Source organism: Gekko japonicus, unplaced genomic scaffold (assembly GCF_001447785.1).
Source record: "Gekko japonicus isolate JY-2015 unplaced genomic scaffold, Gekko_japonicus_V1.1 scaffold55, whole genome shotgun sequence".
Taxonomy (NCBI): Eukaryota; Metazoa; Chordata; class Lepidosauria; order Squamata; family Gekkonidae; genus Gekko; species Gekko japonicus.
The window spans coordinates 800,437-819,841 of NW_015160837.1; the positions used below are offsets into that span (position 1 = coordinate 800,437).

Genomic DNA, 19,405 nt, shown 5'->3' on the forward strand with positions numbered 1-19,405 from the left:
GTATTGGGCGTTTTGTCCCGAAAAGAAGTCATCCTATTAGAAAACGTTAATTATTTATGTGTACGATTCTCTTCGTCTCCTGTCAGAGGGACAGAACAAATCATTTTCTCTTTCAGTTATTGCCCTACATTTCCTTTGTCCAAAATCCATCATGCGTCTTTTCAGCCTACATTCTAACATGAAGAATTCACTAAATGCAGTATTACTGAACATTTATTTCATTTTGCTGACTGGGGAAAAAAAGCAACAACTGCTAGTATGGTTTTATTATTCATTATAGGCCCAAGCAATAAGGATGCTATCAGTTATACGCTTTCACCTGGGGCCAAATTCAAAGTCTCGTGGAACTTTTAACATGAAGGCAAATTTAATCATCTATATAAAAGCCAAGTGTTACCTTTCATCTTTAGGCTGCTCTTGGGTTTAAATTGTAGCCCACACACCTGCTCTCTGGGGGGCATATATATTTATATACAGAGCCAAAACACTGTGCAGTCAAGAGCGGCAGAGGTAGTACAGTTCTGTGCACAGAGAAATCCACGGGTTCCAACAAAAATAACAGAAAGTCTCCATATCCCTTCATACCTGACTTGCCTCCTCAGATCACAGCAACAAGCTGAGAGACACAAAGGTAGGGAGAACTGCACTCCTACATCACAGAATATAGCGCTACTGTTAGGCTTCAGCAATCAGTCACAAGTCAGTTGTTGCAAATGACTGTGGTAGTGACATCACCCTGCCAACAAATGTCTGCATGGTCAAAGCAATGGTATTCCCAGTAGTACTGTATGGCTGCGAGAGTTGGACTAGAAGGAAGGCCGAGCGCCGAAGAATAGATTCTTTTGAACTATGGTGCTGGAGAAGACTTTTGAGAGTCCCTTGGACTGCAAGAAGATCAAATCAGTCAATCCTAAAAGAAATCAACCCTGACTGTTCCCTGGAAGGCCAGATAATGAAACTGAAGCTCAAATACTTTGGCCACCCAATGAGTAGCGAGCACTCACTGGAGAAGACCCTGATGCTGGGAAAGATTGAAGGTCAAAGAAGACGGGGACGGCAAAGGATGAGATGGTTAGACAGTGTCATAGATGCAACGAACATGAAGTTGAGCCAACTTCAGAGGACGGCGGAAGACCGGAAGGCCTGGCGTGATCTGGTCCATGGGGTCGTGAAGAGTCGGACTTGACTGTGCGACTGAACAACAGCAACAAAAAGTGCAATGATAGTACAATATCCAGTGATGTACAGATGCACCTGAGGATGCTTGCTCTACCCAGTAAAGCACTAGTCTACCTTTTCACTGGGTTTCTACCTCCCCAGCCCTAGAGGCAAAATGGCTATAGAAGAATATGAAAAATCATGAGTGGAAAGGAAATGTGCCTTTTCCCTCTGGGTGCACCTCAGTCTCTGCTAACATGGATCCATCCAATGGGAAAGGACCGTCCACGTACCTCTTTGTTAAGAGCATAGGTCCCCAGTCTCATTAAGACCGTGGGCACTTTTGGAATGCTGAGAATGTGGAGTGGGTGCCACCACAAAATGGCTGCCATAGGAAGCCATAACAAGATGGCTGCCCTGCCATGGTATGCTGGGACCAATCGCAAAATTTTGGGAAGGTACAATCCAAGCAACCTATAACGGAGGCAGCTGTTTCTAAACGGGTGCTTGTTGCAGACACAAAGGATTAGAGGTTTGTTGTGTACTGGGTTCGATGCGTAGTGAAGACAGACGTTGAGTGATTAGCAGCTCATACTTTACTTGCACACAACAACCAACAAATGGTTGAATGACCAACTTGTTTGGTTTAGTTTGGTGTAGTGGTTAAGTGTGCGGACTCTAATCTGGGAGAACCGGGTTTGATTCCCCCCTCCTCTACTTGCACCTGGCTGGATGGCCTTGGGCAAGCCGTAGTTCTGATAAGAGCTGCTCTTGAAAAAAGAGCAGTTTCTGTCAAGAGCTCTCTCAGCCCCACCTACCTCACAGGGTGTCTGTTGTGGGGAGGGGAAGGGAAAGGAGTTTGTAAGCCGCTCTGAGACTCCCTTGGGTAGTGAAGGGCGGGGTATAAATCCAATCTTTTCTTCTTCTTCTATATACAGTCCCCGGGTGCCACCCACAGGTCCCATTGGCAGGTTTGAACTTCCCGTCACAGTTCCTATAGGTGTCGACTAGGAGTCTCATGATCCTAGTCCCCATTGTTCTTTTGGAGCCAAGCTCTGGTCACATACCGCTGGCGCCAAGTGGCGGTCTGCGGACCTAACAAGGTTCTTCTGAAGTACCTCCTACTACAAGGAGGTTGAGGAAGCCCATTTGCTTTGGGGAACAAGCGAATTTGTGTCAGGAAAACTACTGGTGGGCACTATGTCCACAGGCTTCCTCAGGAGGTGGTGGGCTCTCCCAGGGCTTTTTTTGTAGAAAAAGCCCAGCAGGAACTCATTAGCATAATAGGCCACACCCCTGACAGCACAGCTCATTTGCATATTAGGCCACACCCCATGTTACCAGAAGTGTGGTCATCCAGCCACACCCACCTTTTGCTTCTTATTCTCTTTACCTTGTTTGTTGTCAAAACCCAGGGCTTTTTGCATGTTAGGCCACACACCCCTAATGTAGCCAATCCAAATGAGTTTCTGCTGTTTGGTGTGGCCTATTATGCTAATGAGTTCCTGCTGGGCGTGGCCAACTTGGGAGCCAGCCGGAACTCCGTTCCTGTGCGTTCCTGCCCAAAAATAGCCCTGGGCTCTCCTCCTTTGGAGGTTTTCAAACAGAGGCTAGATGGCCACCTGACAGCAATGCTGATTCTGTGAACAGACAGATCATGAGAGGGAGGGCAGGAAGGGCTGCATCAGTGCTTATTTCTTGTGGCCCTTTCTTACATGCCCAGGGAAATACTGATCACTACTTTGGGGTCAGGAAGCAATTTTTCTCCAGGCCAGTTTGGCTGGTGATCCTGGAGGTTTCTTGTCATCTTCTGGGCGTGGAACAGTGGTCACTGGGGGTGTGGGGGAGGTGAATTTCCTGAATTGTGCAGGGGGTTGGACTAGATGACCCTGAAGGTCCCTTCCAACTCTATGATTCTAGGTGCCACATTAGGGATCATTAGTTCAGAGTATGCTGAGTTGCCTTACTTCCATACTACGGGATCTCTACCTCACGTTTGTTATCCTGAGTGTACTTTGATACTTTAGTATTATTAACAATGATGAGTTGACCTAGGTTTAGAAATTGATTTGATTTCTCTGGTGGTTATGAATTCTAAAACGATCAACAGTGTAATCTTAAGCATGAGTGACACCCTTCTAAATCTTTTATTAAGACCAATCAAAATAAGCGTGCTATTTTACTTGGTCTTGGCTTTTACTTTGGACCAATCTGTCTTCTTGCAGCTCAAATAATAGCAGAATCTATTCATGTGACAGTGTGTGATAAATTACCCCTCGTTTCTTGGGAATGCATTCCTGGGTATTTCCCAAAGGCTCCTGGAATTCTGCACTCATGTGATAAGGAATGCAAAAAGAGAGAGAAAGCAGTTTTTGATATATTTTCCCCATATCCTTAACAAAGCAATATTTGAACGCTGACAGGCAGAAATAGCAGCTATTACATACTCCCAAACATTTGTTTCTGCCCAGAAACTAAAAGCATACAATACCCCACGCTTAGAACAATGCAATATTATGTGAACACACTGTAAGAACAAAAGCATAGTTTGTTGTTTCCATTTGAACGTCTTTTTCAATAATGCCACTCTCACTAAAAGATGGCATTGCACATTCCTCTGACATGCTATACAGTGCTGTTCCTTTCTGCACCCAAAGATGTGGGCGTGCAGGCCATCAAAAAATGATCAGGGGAGGGGCTGATGAATCACATTACTAAATAGTATTGTAACAAATTCCAGATAGGTTGCCATGTTAAAACTGTTACAACAAAATCAAAACTATCTGTGGCACTGTAAAGACTAACAGATTTACCGTGGCATAAGCTTATGTGGCCCAGAGGCCCCTTCATAAAGATGCTTTGCCCACACACATATGGTTTGCATACACACCTTTCATAGAATCATGGAAGAGACCTCCAGGGTCATCTAGTCCAACCCCCTGCACAATGCAGGAAATTCACAAATACCTCTCCCTCCACACCCGCAGTGACCGCTGTCCCACGCCCAGAAGATTACAAAAAACCTCCAGGATTGCTTCCTGACCCCAAACTGGCAATCAGCATTTCCCTGGGCATGTAAAAAAGGGCCACAAGAACTAAGCACTGAGGCAACCCTTCCTGTCCTCCCTCTCATGATCTGCCTAAGTTCACAGAATCCGCATTGCTGTCAGATGGCCATCTATTTGAAAACCTCCAAAGGAGGAGAGCCCACCACTTCCGGAGGAAGCCTGTTCTACTCTGTCAGGAAGTTCTTCCTAACGTTTAGCCGAAAACTCTTCTGATTTCATTTCAACCTATTGGTTCTGGTCCGACTTTTCTGTATCCTGCGAGCATCAGGCAAAGAAGAATGGAGGCAGGCACTGATACATGATAACAGTGGAACTAAGGGTCAAATCTGCTCCCTCTATAAGGTGTATGGGTTAAAAACTCAACACAGTGCCAGCACCCTAAAGGTGAAGGTGCAGCTGGAATACAAAAAACCTATGTCAAATCTGCTCCCTCTATAAGGTGTATGGGTAAAAACTCAACACAGTTCCAGCACCCTAAGGAATATGCAAACACGTCCTATTTAAGATATTCCTTCTACTACATTGTTGAACAGATATATTAATAGGGGACAATGTTTTTGGAAGAAAGTGAAGAGTGTTTCTTACTGGGCTACTCTGTTCATTCAGTATTTCAGATTCAGGTTCTGGTTGGAGGTTCACAGTCTCGCTGCATTCACCGGGATCAATCTCAGCTATGTCTCCACTAGAGCAGTCCTCATTCAAAGGATGCCCTGCTATGGCCGGGTCCCCTTCCTGTCCATTGTCTGGGCATTCAGAAACTTGCGTCTCATGTTGCATTTCATTGTGTATTTCGCTCTGTATCTCTGTGGCAGAGATTGAAACAATACTTCTTGGTTCCACCATGTCTCTGTTTTTCTCTTTAACTGTTGCATCATGAGTGCCGCCAGACATTTTTAAAATTCTGCATAAAGACAAAAAAGGAAGATATGTAATATGCAATTGTAAACATATGAAAACTAACATTTCCCCCTTGTGATTGAAGAATACCAGAACCTACCTCAGGATAACCGTGAACCTTTCAAAATCATGCAAACCCTTTTTACTGATTATGATTTTGCTGTTCCTGCCTTGCTTACCATGAGAGTACACTACATGTAATCCTCTCAATGTGCACACTGACCATTTTGTGTGACCCGAGGTACATAAGAACATAAGAGACGCCAATGTTGGATCAGGCCAATGGCCCATCCAGTCCAACACTCTGGGTGCGTTCAGACGGGGGCTTTCTGCCGGCATAAACTGCACCGGTTGGAACCGGTGCAGTTTATGCCGACAGAAACGCGATCACACTTACCTCCATTTTGCGGATCCCTTCGGTGTACGCCTGCTCACACGCTGCGGGCGTCGGCGGTTTTTTTTTTAAAACACAGTTTGAGCATGCGCATAGGCAGCCATTCACAGAATGGCTATCTTTGCACATGCTCAACCCCCCCATTACATTTAAACTTTAAAGGTAAGGACTTACCTTTAAAGTTTAAAGCCCAACCTGGCCTCCCTGAAGTCCCGGACTCCGCCGGATAGGTAAAGTAAGGGATTTTTTTTTTTAACAAATGCTCAGGGCGAAGCTTCGCCCGAGCACATATCGCTCTGTTTTTTTAAAAAAATAATAATAATGGCGGGGGAAAACCGGAAGCCTCAGGCCTCTGATGGAAATGGCTAGGCACCGGTGGAGAGCGATGAGATGCCGGGGAAGATCGGAAGCAACCGTTGCACTCAGTATACCACCACTTGGGACCTAGTGGCAGAGTGCAACGGTGTAAAGGGCTTTATACCGGTTAGGGACAGGAGGCAGATGTTCCCCGTCTGAACGCCGGTGAGTACACCGGTTGGAACCGGCACCCTAACCGATGTAAAGCCCCCGTCTGAATGTGTCACAGAGTGGCCAAAAATACCAGGTGCCATCAGGAGGTCCAGCAGTGGGGCCAGGACACTAGAAGCCCTCCCACTGTTGCTCCCCCCCCAAGCACCAAGAATACAGAGCATCACCTGCCCCAGCCTGTGAGTTCCTATCTATACCTTGTGGCTAATAGCCACTGATGGACCTCTGCTCCATACGTTTATTCAATTCCCTCTTGAAGCTGTCCATGCTTGTAGCCGTCACCACCTCCTGTGGCAGTGAATTCCATGTGTTAATCACTCTTTTGGTGAAGAAGTACTTCCTTTTATCTGTTCTAACCCGACCGCTCAGCAATTTCATGCCCACGAGTTTTCTCTTTAATTGTTGCACCATGAGTGCCACCAGACATTCCCTTCCTAATAATACGTGTATTCTCCAGCTTTGGAATGTACAAAACACACACTTCAATAAATTGGGTTTCCGATTGTGTGTGCCGAAGATGCAAAACACGCGCCTTGCCCTATTCACACAAAATGGCAAGCGTGGTGGTCAACAGCTTCACGCATCACGTACCCGCTTGGTATGCAAGGCCAGAGCGCCAAAATCGTAACAACTGAAAAGGGCTACGGGGTCGCATTATTTCACTGAATAACATCTTCTGCATATAACGAAACGTTTGGAACTGGCTCTTTGTCATTCCATGATCCTTTGTCACGCTCAGAACTGAATAGTAAGAAGTGGGCCTGAGGCAAGAGAGTTTGCATCTGTTGCAGCAAACTTAAATCCAGCAGCACTTTAAAAGACTAACAACATGAATCCCAGTACAACTTCACTTCATCAAATGCATCTATTGAAACGAGCTCTTTGCCAAAATAAAATTTTGGGTTTTTTAAGGTGCCACTGGACTCCTGCTTAATTTTTCACACATTCAGTTGCCAGTCATCGCAGAAACACTAGTCCAGTGATGGCGAACCTTTTAGAGACCGAGTGCCCAAACTGCGACCCAACTACAAATATAATAATGAGAGGCCTAACATTCCAATGATATTCAGAGGACGGCAGAAGACCAGAGGGCCTGGAGGGAGCTGGTCCATGGGGTCGCGAAGAGTCAGACTCGACTGTGCGACTGAACAACAACAACATTCCAATATCCTTTATATCCAACTAGAAATAAGGCCCGTTGTGGAAATAAATACAACGAAAGCTAGAAAGAGGCTCTGGGAGAGTGCTCTGGCTTTGGGCAAACAGTGTCAGTCTGCTTTTAAAACATGAACCTGGGACCTGCTTTTAAAACATGAACCTGGGACCACCAGAATACAGCAGATTCCATATGCAACTGCCATTCCAACTGCCTTGCGGGGGGGGGAGGGGGGGAGTTTGAGGTGTGGAATGGAGTGAAGTCCAATCAGCTTCCATATGCAAAAGACCAGGTTGTCGCAGCAGTTGTGGTGTGGGCGGGACCCGGGCTTTGCCTTCTGATTGGTGGCGATATATGCTGAGGAGCAGTGCCATCAGCCATACACTAAGGGAGTGCATTTTAGAATTAGAACTTTGGCACCCACTATCTCTCCTTATATATAATTGAATATAATTGAATTCCAAGGCAGTTGGAATGTCAGTTGCATATGGAACCTGCTGTATTCTGGTGGTGTGCAGGTCCCAGGTTCATGTTTTAAAAGCAGACTGACACTGTTTGCCCAAAGCCAGAGCACTCTCCCAGAGCCTCTTTCTAGATTCCGTTGTATTTATTTCCACAACGGGCCTTATTTCTAGTTCAGTTATATATAAGGAGAGATTATACACTCTTGACCAAAGTTTCAAGTAAATCTCTTCGTCTTTCCTTTGTAGAAATAGAGTCAATCTATCAATCTCTGCCATCTCAAATAGTCTTTGTATCAATTCCTCTTTTGTTGGGATGTTTTCCGATTTCCAGTGTTTTGCGAACAAAATTCTAGCCAAAGTAAGAATATATATTATCAAACGTAAATCTAAGTTATTATATCCCTGTGGTATCATATTCAATAAATAAATCTCAGGTTTTAATGGTAGATTAGTGCCTATTATTTCTTGTATCATTTTTTGAATTTTTGACCAACATTTTTGACTTTTCCGACACACCCACCACAAATGAAAAAAGACCTAACATTTTTCTTACATTTCCAACATATACTTGTTACATTTGAATAACAGCTAGTTTTTCGGGGGACCAATGCCATCTATGGAACATTTTGTAAATGTAGGCCGTAGCTCTAGTGAATTTTATTGAGTTCCACGTTTTTGACCAGTCATCTAAATCTATATTATGTCCAATATCCCGCATCCACACGATCAGGAATTTCCAAACCCAGAGCTGGCAACCTTATGGCTATAAGTAGACATTTGGCAGATATTCATGAATGAGATTATGTCCATACAACTTGGTCTGCTTTTCTGTTATGATTCAGGGGAGGTTAAAGGTTAGATACCAAAGGCAACAGTGCTTAAAATACTCAATTTAGTTCACTATATACAGTTGCAGAATGTGTCTTAAAAATGTAAATGTTATATATTGTAACTGAGGAACTTTAACAATGCAATGGGGACCCTGATGTCACCTGACAAATTATTTGTACTTCTCAGTTTTCCTATTATAATACTGTGTCTGGTAGTTTCATTATCTTCAACAGCAAACAAACAAAAGAGCATAACTTTGGGAAATATGAACACAAATGATGTAAACAGAAACAGATTCTATGCAGTGAATCCATCTAGTATAGTCTGTCACTGTTATAATAATGATATTATTAATTATTTGGACAGAAAGGTTATCAAACAGTAATCTGAAACTCTGCATGCTTCAAAACAGAAATCTTTGAGGTTGATGACATACTCTAGTAATGCTATATTTTCATTTATTGTTATTATTTATCATCCTGATTCAATTCACACAAAAATAAAAACAACATCACAAAAAGTCAAACAGGATATGACATTCTTATTCACCAGCAAGAAAACAGCTAAATAGGAAAAAAAAAACATATTTACAGACATTGCTTTGGGGCATATACTTTTGTCGAAGAAATGTAAACCAATAAACCCAACTCCTTGAATTAGAGTGACATCTGCTGACGCAACAAGGTCTTAAAAATAAATTCTTTCCAAAGTTCACCTATTCCTCAACAGCAATATCCGATACATACATTTAAGGAAAACGTGAGGTTTTTTTAAAAAAATGAATACATGTGGCAGGGATCCCAGACAAACAGATCCTTGTGCAAACCTTCTACAGCAGTGCACATTCCTCAAAGTAGTCTTCTTCTGTGCCTCACAAGTTTAAATTTTAAGTTGGTGCGCTCTCACAATGGCCGAATCTGCATTTGTCTTTCCCACCGGTGTCCCAGCCTTTTGACTCCACCTTCAAAAAAGCTGACTACATTTGGTGTCGTTTTCACACCTCAACAGTGCTAGCATACTTTTGCGCGTCTGCATATGCTTATCGCCCTTTCTGGGCGGCTCCACTGTCATTGCACCTCTGCACTGCTTTAAAAGAATCTTCTCCAAACAACATTCAAACAAGCATAGAGAAATACAGTATCACAGAAGCACGAAACTGATTTAAAAATGCAAATACAGATTCGACCATAATGTCTCCTGAGAAGCGTCCTTGGGAGACAGCAATAATGTAGGAAATAAACTGGTTTGCAAATAATTATTGAAAATAAATTTTCTTTAATACCGTCTCAAAATGCAATACCACCAATATTAGAAAAGGCTCAGAAACACACCGTTTGTTGGCAGCACGTGGAGAAACATAAAAGAGGAACTTAGACACATCAACAAAGGTTGTGGTCACCCACACTGAATAATCCATTTTCAATGCACTTTCCAACTGGATTTTGCCAGTTCACACAAATCCAGTTGGAAAGTGTGCATTGAAAGTGGACCGAGACTGGATTATTTAATGTGCGTGTGTGTGTGACCGCAGCAGCCAAAGCAGCACAGTCATCCTAACTCTTCAAAACTGCTCATGATACCCAGGAGAATGACACAAAGAGGTTTGCAAATGATTCTTATGCGCTAATTTCACGGGGTTTAGACTGGGGTCATTTGTCCAGGATTGCAGTATTACGTGGACTGGCCAACTGACCACAAGAAACTTCTTTGGTGGCAGAAAAACCAGCTAGGACCAGTGTTCCCACGAAGTTGAGTGCGTGAGAGCTAGCTCACAGTTTTTTTAGCCTCCAGCTGACAGATTTCTGTCTGCGCTCAGGAAGGATGGGGGGCCCCAGGGCAAACGAATGTATGCAGCAGCCAAATCGCTCGCTCACAACTTTAATGCCAGTAAGCTCACGCTCACGAGACTTCACAACTCAGAGGGAGCATTGGCTAGGACCTCCCCCCCTTATTTTGGGGAGGGGAGATGGCTGGAGAAAGGCAGAAAGCTGAACTATTATTATTATTATTATTATTGTGACCAATGCTCCCTCTAAGCTGTGGATTCTTGTGAGCACAAAGTCCACTTTGTGAGCTGCTGGCATGAAAGCTGCGAGCGAGCGATTTGGCTACTGTATAAATTAGTTTGCTCTGGGGCCATCCTTCCTGGGCTAAGACAGAAATGTGTGAGCCGGAGGCTAAAAAACGGTGAGCTGGCTCACACTCACTCAGCTTAGAGGGAACACTGAATTTGTGACCAACTCCAATCTCCGCCCGTTTACACCAGTGCGCCCAAAAGGGGAGGGGAAGCAACAGGGTTTTGCTTTCTGCGGCTTTTAAGAAGTGGGGAAGGAGGACGGGGCTTCTGTCTGCCGATCTGCGTGCCGGGAAGAGAGCGCTTCCCCCCCACCCCACCCCTCTCGGGTCATGCAACGCTAGAAAAAAGGAAGCAGAAGAAGCATTAGAAGCCACATTACCGCAGAGCAGCGGAGCCCGTTCCCCGGCGCGGCCCCTGCACTTTCCTCTTTCCGCCCGGCCACGTCGGCACAGGCTGGGAGAAGGCTGGCGACGAAGAGGAGGAGGAGATGGGAAGCGCCCAGAGAATGGGACGGGCTTCGGCGGCTCACGCCCGGCCCTCCCCTCGGCTGTGAAGCGCATTCGCCGCCCGGTGAGTGTTTCTTGCAAACTTTGGGCGAGACGCGAGGAGGAGGGAAGCGGCGGGAAAGCACAAAACTGGCCACTTTTGGACCGTTCTTTCCCACGTGCGGCCACGAGGAGGAGGCGCTCTCCACGCCACGGCTGATGGGGATTTTCGGTGGGGCTGCATCCCCCCGCCCCCAAATGTAGACCCAGCCTGCAGGTAAGGTCGCCAGCTCGGACTGGGAAATACTAGGGTTGCCAGCCTCCAGGTGGGACCTGGAGATCTCCCGCTTTTTGCAACGGATCTCCAGCTGACAGAGATCAGCTCCCCTGGCAGGGCTGCCGCTTTCGGGAACGTCAGGGAAATGGAAATTGGTCAGGGAAAGTCATGGAAATTGGCCTGACGTCGGGGAAAGTCAGGGAAATTGTGACTGAAATATATTCAAGCAGTGGATTTTTGACCTGCCGCTGCAAGAGCATGATCTTGTGGCAAATGGAAGAGAAACAATTGATGAGAAACAAAAAGAGTTACAAAATAAAAAGGGAAGCCTATAGAAGTGTTAGTTTTATATCTTAACTCTTCATCCTTTAAAAAGAGATTACTTGTATTCTAATTTCTAACTAGATTATTACTGCCATTTCAAAAGTATAAGTTTCGTAATGTGGCTTCAGAGAAACCATTTTAGATAGAACATATAATGTTTAGTAAAGGTTCCCCTTGCTCGAAAGGCAGTCGAGTCCGACTCTAGGGTTGCGGTGCTCATCTCCGTTTCCAAGCCGAAGAGCCAGCGCTGTCTGAAGACGTTTCCGTGGTCATGTGGCCGGCATGACTAAACACCAAGGCACACGGAACACTGTTACCTTCCCACCAAAGTGGTACCTATTTATCTACTTGCAATTTTCTTGCTTTCGAACTGCTAGGTTGGCAGGAGCTAGAACTAGAGACGGGAGCTCACTCCATCATACGGCACACTCAGGTCTCGAACTGCTGAACTACCAACCTTCCACAGCCTGCAGTTCAGCGTCTTAACCACTTGAGCCACCGCAGCTCCTAATATAATGTTTAGTGTACCTTTAAAACAATAACAAAAACGTAATGTCATTTGTTAGCATTCAGAGTTTACTTCAATTGAAGTTTGTATCTTGGTGTAATTTTGGTGCAATTGCAAAACAGATGTTGCTGCAGTTAATGTTAAAAGAAGCTGATATTAAATCTCTTACTTTGACAAATATTTTTGCAGTTGAGGCTTGTGTAGTTGTAGAGTGGAACATTTCATTAAGCCTTTCATTAATGCAACACGACCTATTCATTTTTTAACTTGTGGTTATATTTGAATGGTGGTCAGGGAAATTGACAAATGTTGGTCAGGGAAATGAAAAATAAAATTTTAGTGGCAACCGTGCCTGGAGAAAATGGCTGCTTTGAAGAGTGGGCTCTGTGGCATTGTAACCTGCTGAGGCCCCTCCCCTCCCCAAACCCCGCCCTCTCCCGGATCCACCCCCAAAGTCTTCAGGTATTTTCCATCCCAGACCTGGCAAGCCTAGGAAATACCTGGAGATTTTGGAGGTGCTAGAGTTGCCAGGTTCCCCCCCCCCAGAGTCGCCAGCGCTGTGCTGGAAAATACCTGGAGACATGGGGGGGGGTGGATCCAGGAGAGGGCGGGGTTTGGGGAGGGGCCCCATCATGGTACAATGCCACAGAGCCCACCCTCCAAAGTAGCCATTTTCTCCAGGGGAGCTGATCTCTCAGCTGGAGATCAGCTGTAAAAGCAGGAGATCTCCAGGCTCCACCTGGAGGCTGACAACCCTACCCCCGGCCAGGGTGGGGGGTAGGGTTACCAAATGAGTTGTAATTCCAGGGGATCCCCAGATCCCACCTGGGGGCTGGCATCCCTAGGTGGAACCTGAGGAGGGAACGGGAGGGAAGGGACTTCGGTGGGGTATAAAGCCATAGAGTCCACCTTCCAAATTGGCCTGTTCCTCCCAGTGAAGTGATCTCTGTCGGTTGGAGATCAGTTGTAATCCCAGGAGATCTCCAGCCACCACCTGGAGGCTGGCAACCATACCTGCACACCTTAATTTAAGAAGAAGAAGAAGAGATTGGATTTATACCCCGCCCTTCACTATCAAAGGTGTCTCAGAGCGGCTTACAAACTCCTTTCCCTTCCCCTCCCCACAACAAACACCCTGTGAGGTACGGTGGGGCTGGGAGAGCTCTTGACAGAAACTGCTCTTTTTCAAGAGCAGCTCTTATCAGAACTACGGCTTGCCCAAGGTCATCCAGCCAGGTGCAAGTGGAGGAATCAAACCCGGTTCTCCCAGATTATAGTCCACGCACTTAACCACAACACCAAACTGGCTCTCACATAGGCCAGCTCGTTATATCCTTCACCACTAATGCCCGGGCATCTCTTATGGGCATTTTGACTGGGAAATACCTGGAGATTTAGGGGGTGGGGCCTGAGGAGGACAGGGTTTGGGGAGGGGAGGGACTTCAATGGGGTATCATGTCAATACAGCCCACCTTCCAAAGCAGTCGTTTTCTCCAGGTGAACTGATTTCTGACGCCTAGTGGTGATCAGTTGCAGGGGTCATTTCCAGCAGGAGCGCACAGGAGCGGAGCTCCGGCAGTAAAGAGCCCAGGGGGCGGGCACATGCAACAAGCCCCACCCCCTGCTCCCAGCAGCCCTCAGTCAGAGCAAGAAGCAGCCGGGTAAGTTGCAGAGCCCCCCCCCGGCCCCTCGGTCCAAAACAGTCCAGTGGCACCTTTAAGACCAGGTTTTATTCAGGTACAAGCTCTCCCTCCTCTGTGAGGACAGATCTGCATGCCCCCCCCCCAATAGCTAGCAATCCAAAACAGTCCAGTGGAGCCTGAGCGGTGGGTGCTGCCTTCTGACACACTTCCCGTGATGTCAGGGGGTGTGGCATATGCAAATAAGTTATGCTAATGAGTTATGCTACTGAGCTCCTGCACCTCTTTTTCTACAAAATGACCCCTGAAGTTGTAATCCTAGGAGATCTCACACTACCTGGAAACTGGCGGTCCTACACTGTACCTTCCTGAGAACAGATTCATTGCAACCTAAGCATTTGTGCTTTCGTTCAGAAAAGTTTGTGCTGGAATAAAAAAGAACCTTATAAGAATTGGGAGGGGCCGAAAAAGTGAAAGTAAAAGAGTTCATACATTTGAAAACCTAGATAGGTCTCAGTGGTTGGTGGACAGTCACGTCCCAGCTAGAAATAGTTCACAGGTAATACATTTAATAGGAGCTGCGGTGGCTCAAGTGATTAAGACGCTGAACTGCAGGCTGTGGAAGGTCGGTAGTTCAGCAATTCGAGACCCGAGTTGCCACATGATGGAGTGAGCTCCCGTCTCTAGTTCCAGCTCCTGCCAACCTAGCAGTTCAAAAGCAAGAAATTGCAAGTAGATAAATAGGTACCACTTAGGTGGGAAGGTAACAGCGTTCCGTGCGCCTTGGTGTTTAGTCATGCTGGCCACATGACCACGGAAACGCCTTTGGACAGCGCTGGCTCTTCGGCTTGGAAACGGAGATGAGCACCGCAACCCTAGAGTCGGATTCGACTGGCTTTCGAGCAAGGGAACCTTTACCTTTAATACATTTAATACTATCTGGCAGCCCTCGCCCTGTGAGGTACAGTGAAGTTTGTGTCCGGTCACGCCTGGCATGGCGAAGGATGCACCCAACCTTGCCATTTGCAATGTGTGGAATGACACACACTGCCTCACCCTGTGCAGCAACATAGGCCCCTGGCCAAGCCCTGTAGTGCGGGGCTGATTGGGCAGGCTCTATCTCCCTTCTCTTATGTGTGTAACAAAGTTTGAGTCCAGTGGCACCTTGAAGACCAACAAAGTTTTATTCAAGGTATAACCTTTTGTGTGTACACACACACACTTCTTCGAGTACAATGAAATGGAAATTGCCAGTTCATACGTATAGGTAGAGGGTAAGAGCAGTAAATTAGCATACAGCATAATGAAGATGTTGAACAGATTCAAGGACCAAACAGGAATAACAAGCTTAGTTTATATGGTTACCACTTGTTTTTGTTTAATTCCAGGGGGAAAACATAGCGAAGGGAAAAATATATGTCAAAATTGGAGATTGATGGGCAGATGTATCCTTAATTGTGGAGTGCTGAGAGTAATTGAGACCCTGCCGTTACGCTCCATACATCTCCTCTCAAACAGGGAGGCAACCTTACAGCATCTTCTTCTTTGAAGCAATCATCCCACTTCAAATAAGAAGATGCTGTAAGGTTGCCTCCATGCTTGATAATGGCAGTCTCCCTTTATTTGGAAAAACTGTTTCTGAAAAGGTAAATGCTACTACATAAACACCCACCACTGGGTAGAAGAAGAGGCGTTGGATTTTATCCCCTGCTTTTCTCTCTGCTGAGCAGTCTCGAGGCAGCTTACAATCGCCTTCCCTTCCTCTCCCCACCACAAATAGCTTGTGAGGTAGGAGGGGCTGAGAGAGCTCTGAGAGAGCTGTGTCTGGCTCAAGGTCACCCAGCAGGCTTCATGTGGAGGAGTGGGAAATCGAACCTGGTTCTTCAGATTAGAGTCTGCCTCTCTTAACCACTACACCACGCTGGGTACCCTGAGGAGGTGGAACATTGCTCCTTAAGCATAATGCAAATATATATATTTCCCCAGAGTCCATACAGTTTGCAGGCTCTTCTTCACCCAGTGCATATGCCACCTCGTATAAAGACAGCCACATTACTAGCAGCTGCAGGTTTAAGTTGCGGAAACGCTACAGATGTTATTAATGGTAATTTCCCCCCCTGCTCGCTAGACTGTTAGACCATTGCTGCCTGCCATCTGAAAAGACAGGAAGTCCTCCTACACACACTGAAAGATGAGTGTAGTTGTTAACCGAAATAGGAAATAAAAGTATTCGGCATTTAGAAATAGTAGGTTGCTGATTCTTCTTAAACCTTGAAAGTGTTTATAACAATCTTCTAATGCAAATTCTGTTTACAGGACGGTGGCTGACATGGAGGGATGAAAGTCAGCCACTAAGCTTATTTAAAGAAAGTTTGTGCATTATGGCTAAAGGAAGAAGCCCAGATGCCAGGAACTCCTGTAGCATTCTCTTTTTTATAATGGCCTTCTGGAATAATACTCATCCATCAGAGGACACTGGATTCTCTGCCGTCTATTCAAACAGATTTCTTAATGAAGTTCCTAAGAACCTTCCAGAAGAGACAACAGTGCTGGATTTATCACAGAATAATATATCTGAACTCCATATTTCAGATTTTAGTTATATTTTGAGATTGCAGGTTTTAAACTTGTCTCGTAATGTCATCCGTGAGCTTGACTTTGGTGTCTTCCAATACAATGTAGACTTAGAACACCTGGATTTATCACACAACGTGTTACAGACCCTTTCCTGTCATGCTGTTCTACGTCTCCGGCATCTGGATCTCACTTACAATAACTATACAGACATGCCCATCTGCTCCAAGATTGACATGCCAGAACTGCAGTATCTTCGTCTCAGTCCTAAAAGGATACGGGGATCAGATTTCAGCGCACTTACTGATTTACAACTGGATACTCTTTTCCTGAATCTAGAAGACCTCTCTGAATACAGAGCTGCGAGTATCCCAGCGTTCAACACAAAGACCATTCAGATTGTATCCCCCCGCAGAGATTTCCATATTCTCGCAGACGTAGAACTCAGCGCGACAGAAAGTTTAGAACTGTTCAACATCCATGGCAAGCAAGTCAATGAGTTAAGGAGGTTCCTCTCAGTAGAAGCGGAAGATTACTAAACCTGACATTGAACAATATGCAGTGCTCCTGGGAAGACTTCATCAGCATTCTACAGGCCGCATGGGAAACGACCGTGGAACATTTAGTGATCTCTAATGCCGCTTGGATGGATGCAACTGATAAAAACAATTTTGACTATACCAAAACATCTCTAAAAACATTAGAAATTAAAGAGACTATAATCCTTACCATTGAAGCTGATCCAAAATACATGTATAGGATATTTTCGGAGATGAACATCACAGCCATGACCATTTCTGGTGCCAAGCTGATACACATGCTGTGCCCTTCCAAACCCAGTCATTTTACCTACCTATGTTTTTCTTATAATATTTTAACAGATTCAGTTTTCGAAAGCTGCAATAATCTGACACTCCTCGAAACACTTATTCTATCAGGGAATCGGCTTACGAATCTAATGAAAATGAGTTTAATGACCCGTCACATGAAGTCTCTGAAATATCTGGACATGAGCCAGAATTTATTGCAACACGAAGTCCATGAGAAAGGGTGCCACTGGGGTGAAAATCTGGTGGAACTGAATTTGTCATCCAACCTGTTGTCCGATTCCGTCTTTCACTGTTTGCCAGTCAACATCCAAAAGCTTGATCTACAGAACAACCAAATTTCAAGTATCCCCAGCATGATCGTTGAGCTCAGAGCTCTGGAAGAGCTGAATTTGGCTTCTAATAGGCTGACTGATCTGCCTGGGTGTGGTCAGTTTAGGAGTCTGAGATCACTGAATACAGAAATGAATTCAATAGTCACACCCTCTTCCCAATTCTACCATACCTGTCAGAGCATCAGAGAAGTAAAAGCAGAGCACAATCCCTTCATGTGTTCCTGTGAAATACGAGAATTAATTGATCTTAGAAAACAAGGATTGGTGGTATTGGTTGGCTGGCCCGAGTCTTATCGGTGCGAATACCCAGAAGATGTACGAGGAACCCAGTTACAGGATTTTCATGTCTCTGAACTTGTCTGCAACACGACACTTTTGGTTACTTTAGTTCTCTTTATTACAGTGGTCTTTGCAGCTATCATTTCCTTCCTGTGCATCTATCTGGACATCCCTTGGTATTTGAAGATGATGTGGCAGTGGACTCAAGTGAAACACAGGATTTGGAAAAATAACCCCGAAGACGTTCTTGATAATATAGAATTCCATGCGTTTATCTCGTATAGTGAGCGTGATTCTGACTGGGTGAAGAATGTCTTGATTCCAAACTTGGAGAAGGAGGATGGCTCCGTACAGATCTGCCAGCACGAAAGGAACTTCATTGCCGGCAAGAGCATTGTTGAGAATATCATCGACTGCATTGAGAAAAGTTACCGATCCATCTTTGTGTTGTCTCCCAATTTTGTGCAGAGTGAATGGTGTCATTACGAGCTCTACTTTGCCCATCACAAGCTATTCCAAGAAAAAAACAACAGTTTAATCCTCCTCTTGCTGGAACCAATCCCACCCTACATCATTCCTGCAAAATATTACAAACTAAAAGCTCTCATGGCGAAGAGGACCTACTTGGAATGGCCCAAGGAGAAGAGCAAGCAGGGACTTTTCTGGGCGAATCTTAGGGCAGCTATTCATGTTAAGCTTCCAGAGAAATGAATAAGTTTTATATGAAAGTGGTTTTCTGATTTCTGTGAAATGAAATACAGATTAAAGCAGGAAAGTATGTATGATACACAAAAGTCAGTTATCTGCCTTGGAGCCACATAGGGCCTTCTAGGTCTGCTCCACATTTGTGACATGTTCTCTCTCCTGGTTGCATCCCGTACATACAACCTTGTCAAGTCATAACAGTTTCTGTTTTGTTTTTGAAATGACATAACTAGATCATGGTTTGCGGTCTGGTATGGGTTTTCCTGGACGCGCCTTTTCATGTGTGGGCCCATCTTACCCCATGCATCTGCCTGATAATGTCTAGGAAAAGAAATCTATGATAGGAGCAGTGTTTTCCTACCCACTGTAATTCATTGGCTGCCAGTTGCAAAGGGTGTGGAAATATTTAGCCGGTAATGACTCCCTTGTAATTTCCATCCATTAGATCTACTCCAGATTGCAAGAGTAGATCTAATGGGTGGAAATTACAAGGGAGTGGATACTGGCTAAATATCAGGAGAAACTTCCTAACTGTAAGAGTGGTTGAGCAGTGGAATAGACTGCCTCGGGAGGTGGTGAATGCTCCTTCGCTGGACATTTTCAAGCGGAGGCTGGACGACCATCTTTTGGGTATGTTGTAGCGCTGTCTTTTGGCTATGCTCCTGCAGAGTGCAGGGGGTTGGACTAGATGACCTGCAAGGTCCCTTCCAACTCTAACATTCTATGATGGATAAGACTATGTCATGTCACATTATTTCCCCCAGGTGTTATTGGTGATGCATTGGGGAAGAGAAGATGCAAATCAGCAGTAAGAATTCACCCCCTCACTTATTGCCTAGCTATGCTCTATTTTTCTTACACTTAAGCATCAGGGAAGA

General features: G+C 45.2%; 2 protein-coding genes across 2 annotated transcripts in view; one reads left to right on the plus strand and one right to left on the minus strand.

Annotated features, from left to right (window-relative positions):
• FAM114A1 (family with sequence similarity 114 member A1) overlaps nucleotides 1-11,016 on the minus strand; it is a 53,889-nt gene extending 42,873 nt beyond the window's left edge. The window contains exons 1-2 of the mRNA XM_015418305.1: nucleotides 10,953-11,016; nucleotides 4,812-5,127 (exon numbers count right to left, since the gene is read on the minus strand). Of these exons, the coding sequence (XP_015273791.1) occupies nucleotides 4,812-5,117 (306 nt within the window). The 5' untranslated portion in view covers nucleotides 5,118-5,127; nucleotides 10,953-11,016. The remainder of the gene's footprint in view (nucleotides 1-4,811; nucleotides 5,128-10,952) is intronic.
• Nucleotides 11,017-16,514: 5,498 nt separating this feature from the next.
• On the plus strand, nucleotides 16,515-18,533 carry LOC107116375 (toll-like receptor 1). The gene is given in 2 exon segments (XM_015418276.1): nucleotides 16,515-16,894; nucleotides 16,897-18,533. Coding segments are annotated over 2 exon segments (1,938 nt in total). The 5' UTR covers nucleotides 16,515-16,593.
• Nucleotides 18,534-19,405: the final 872 nt, after the last annotated feature.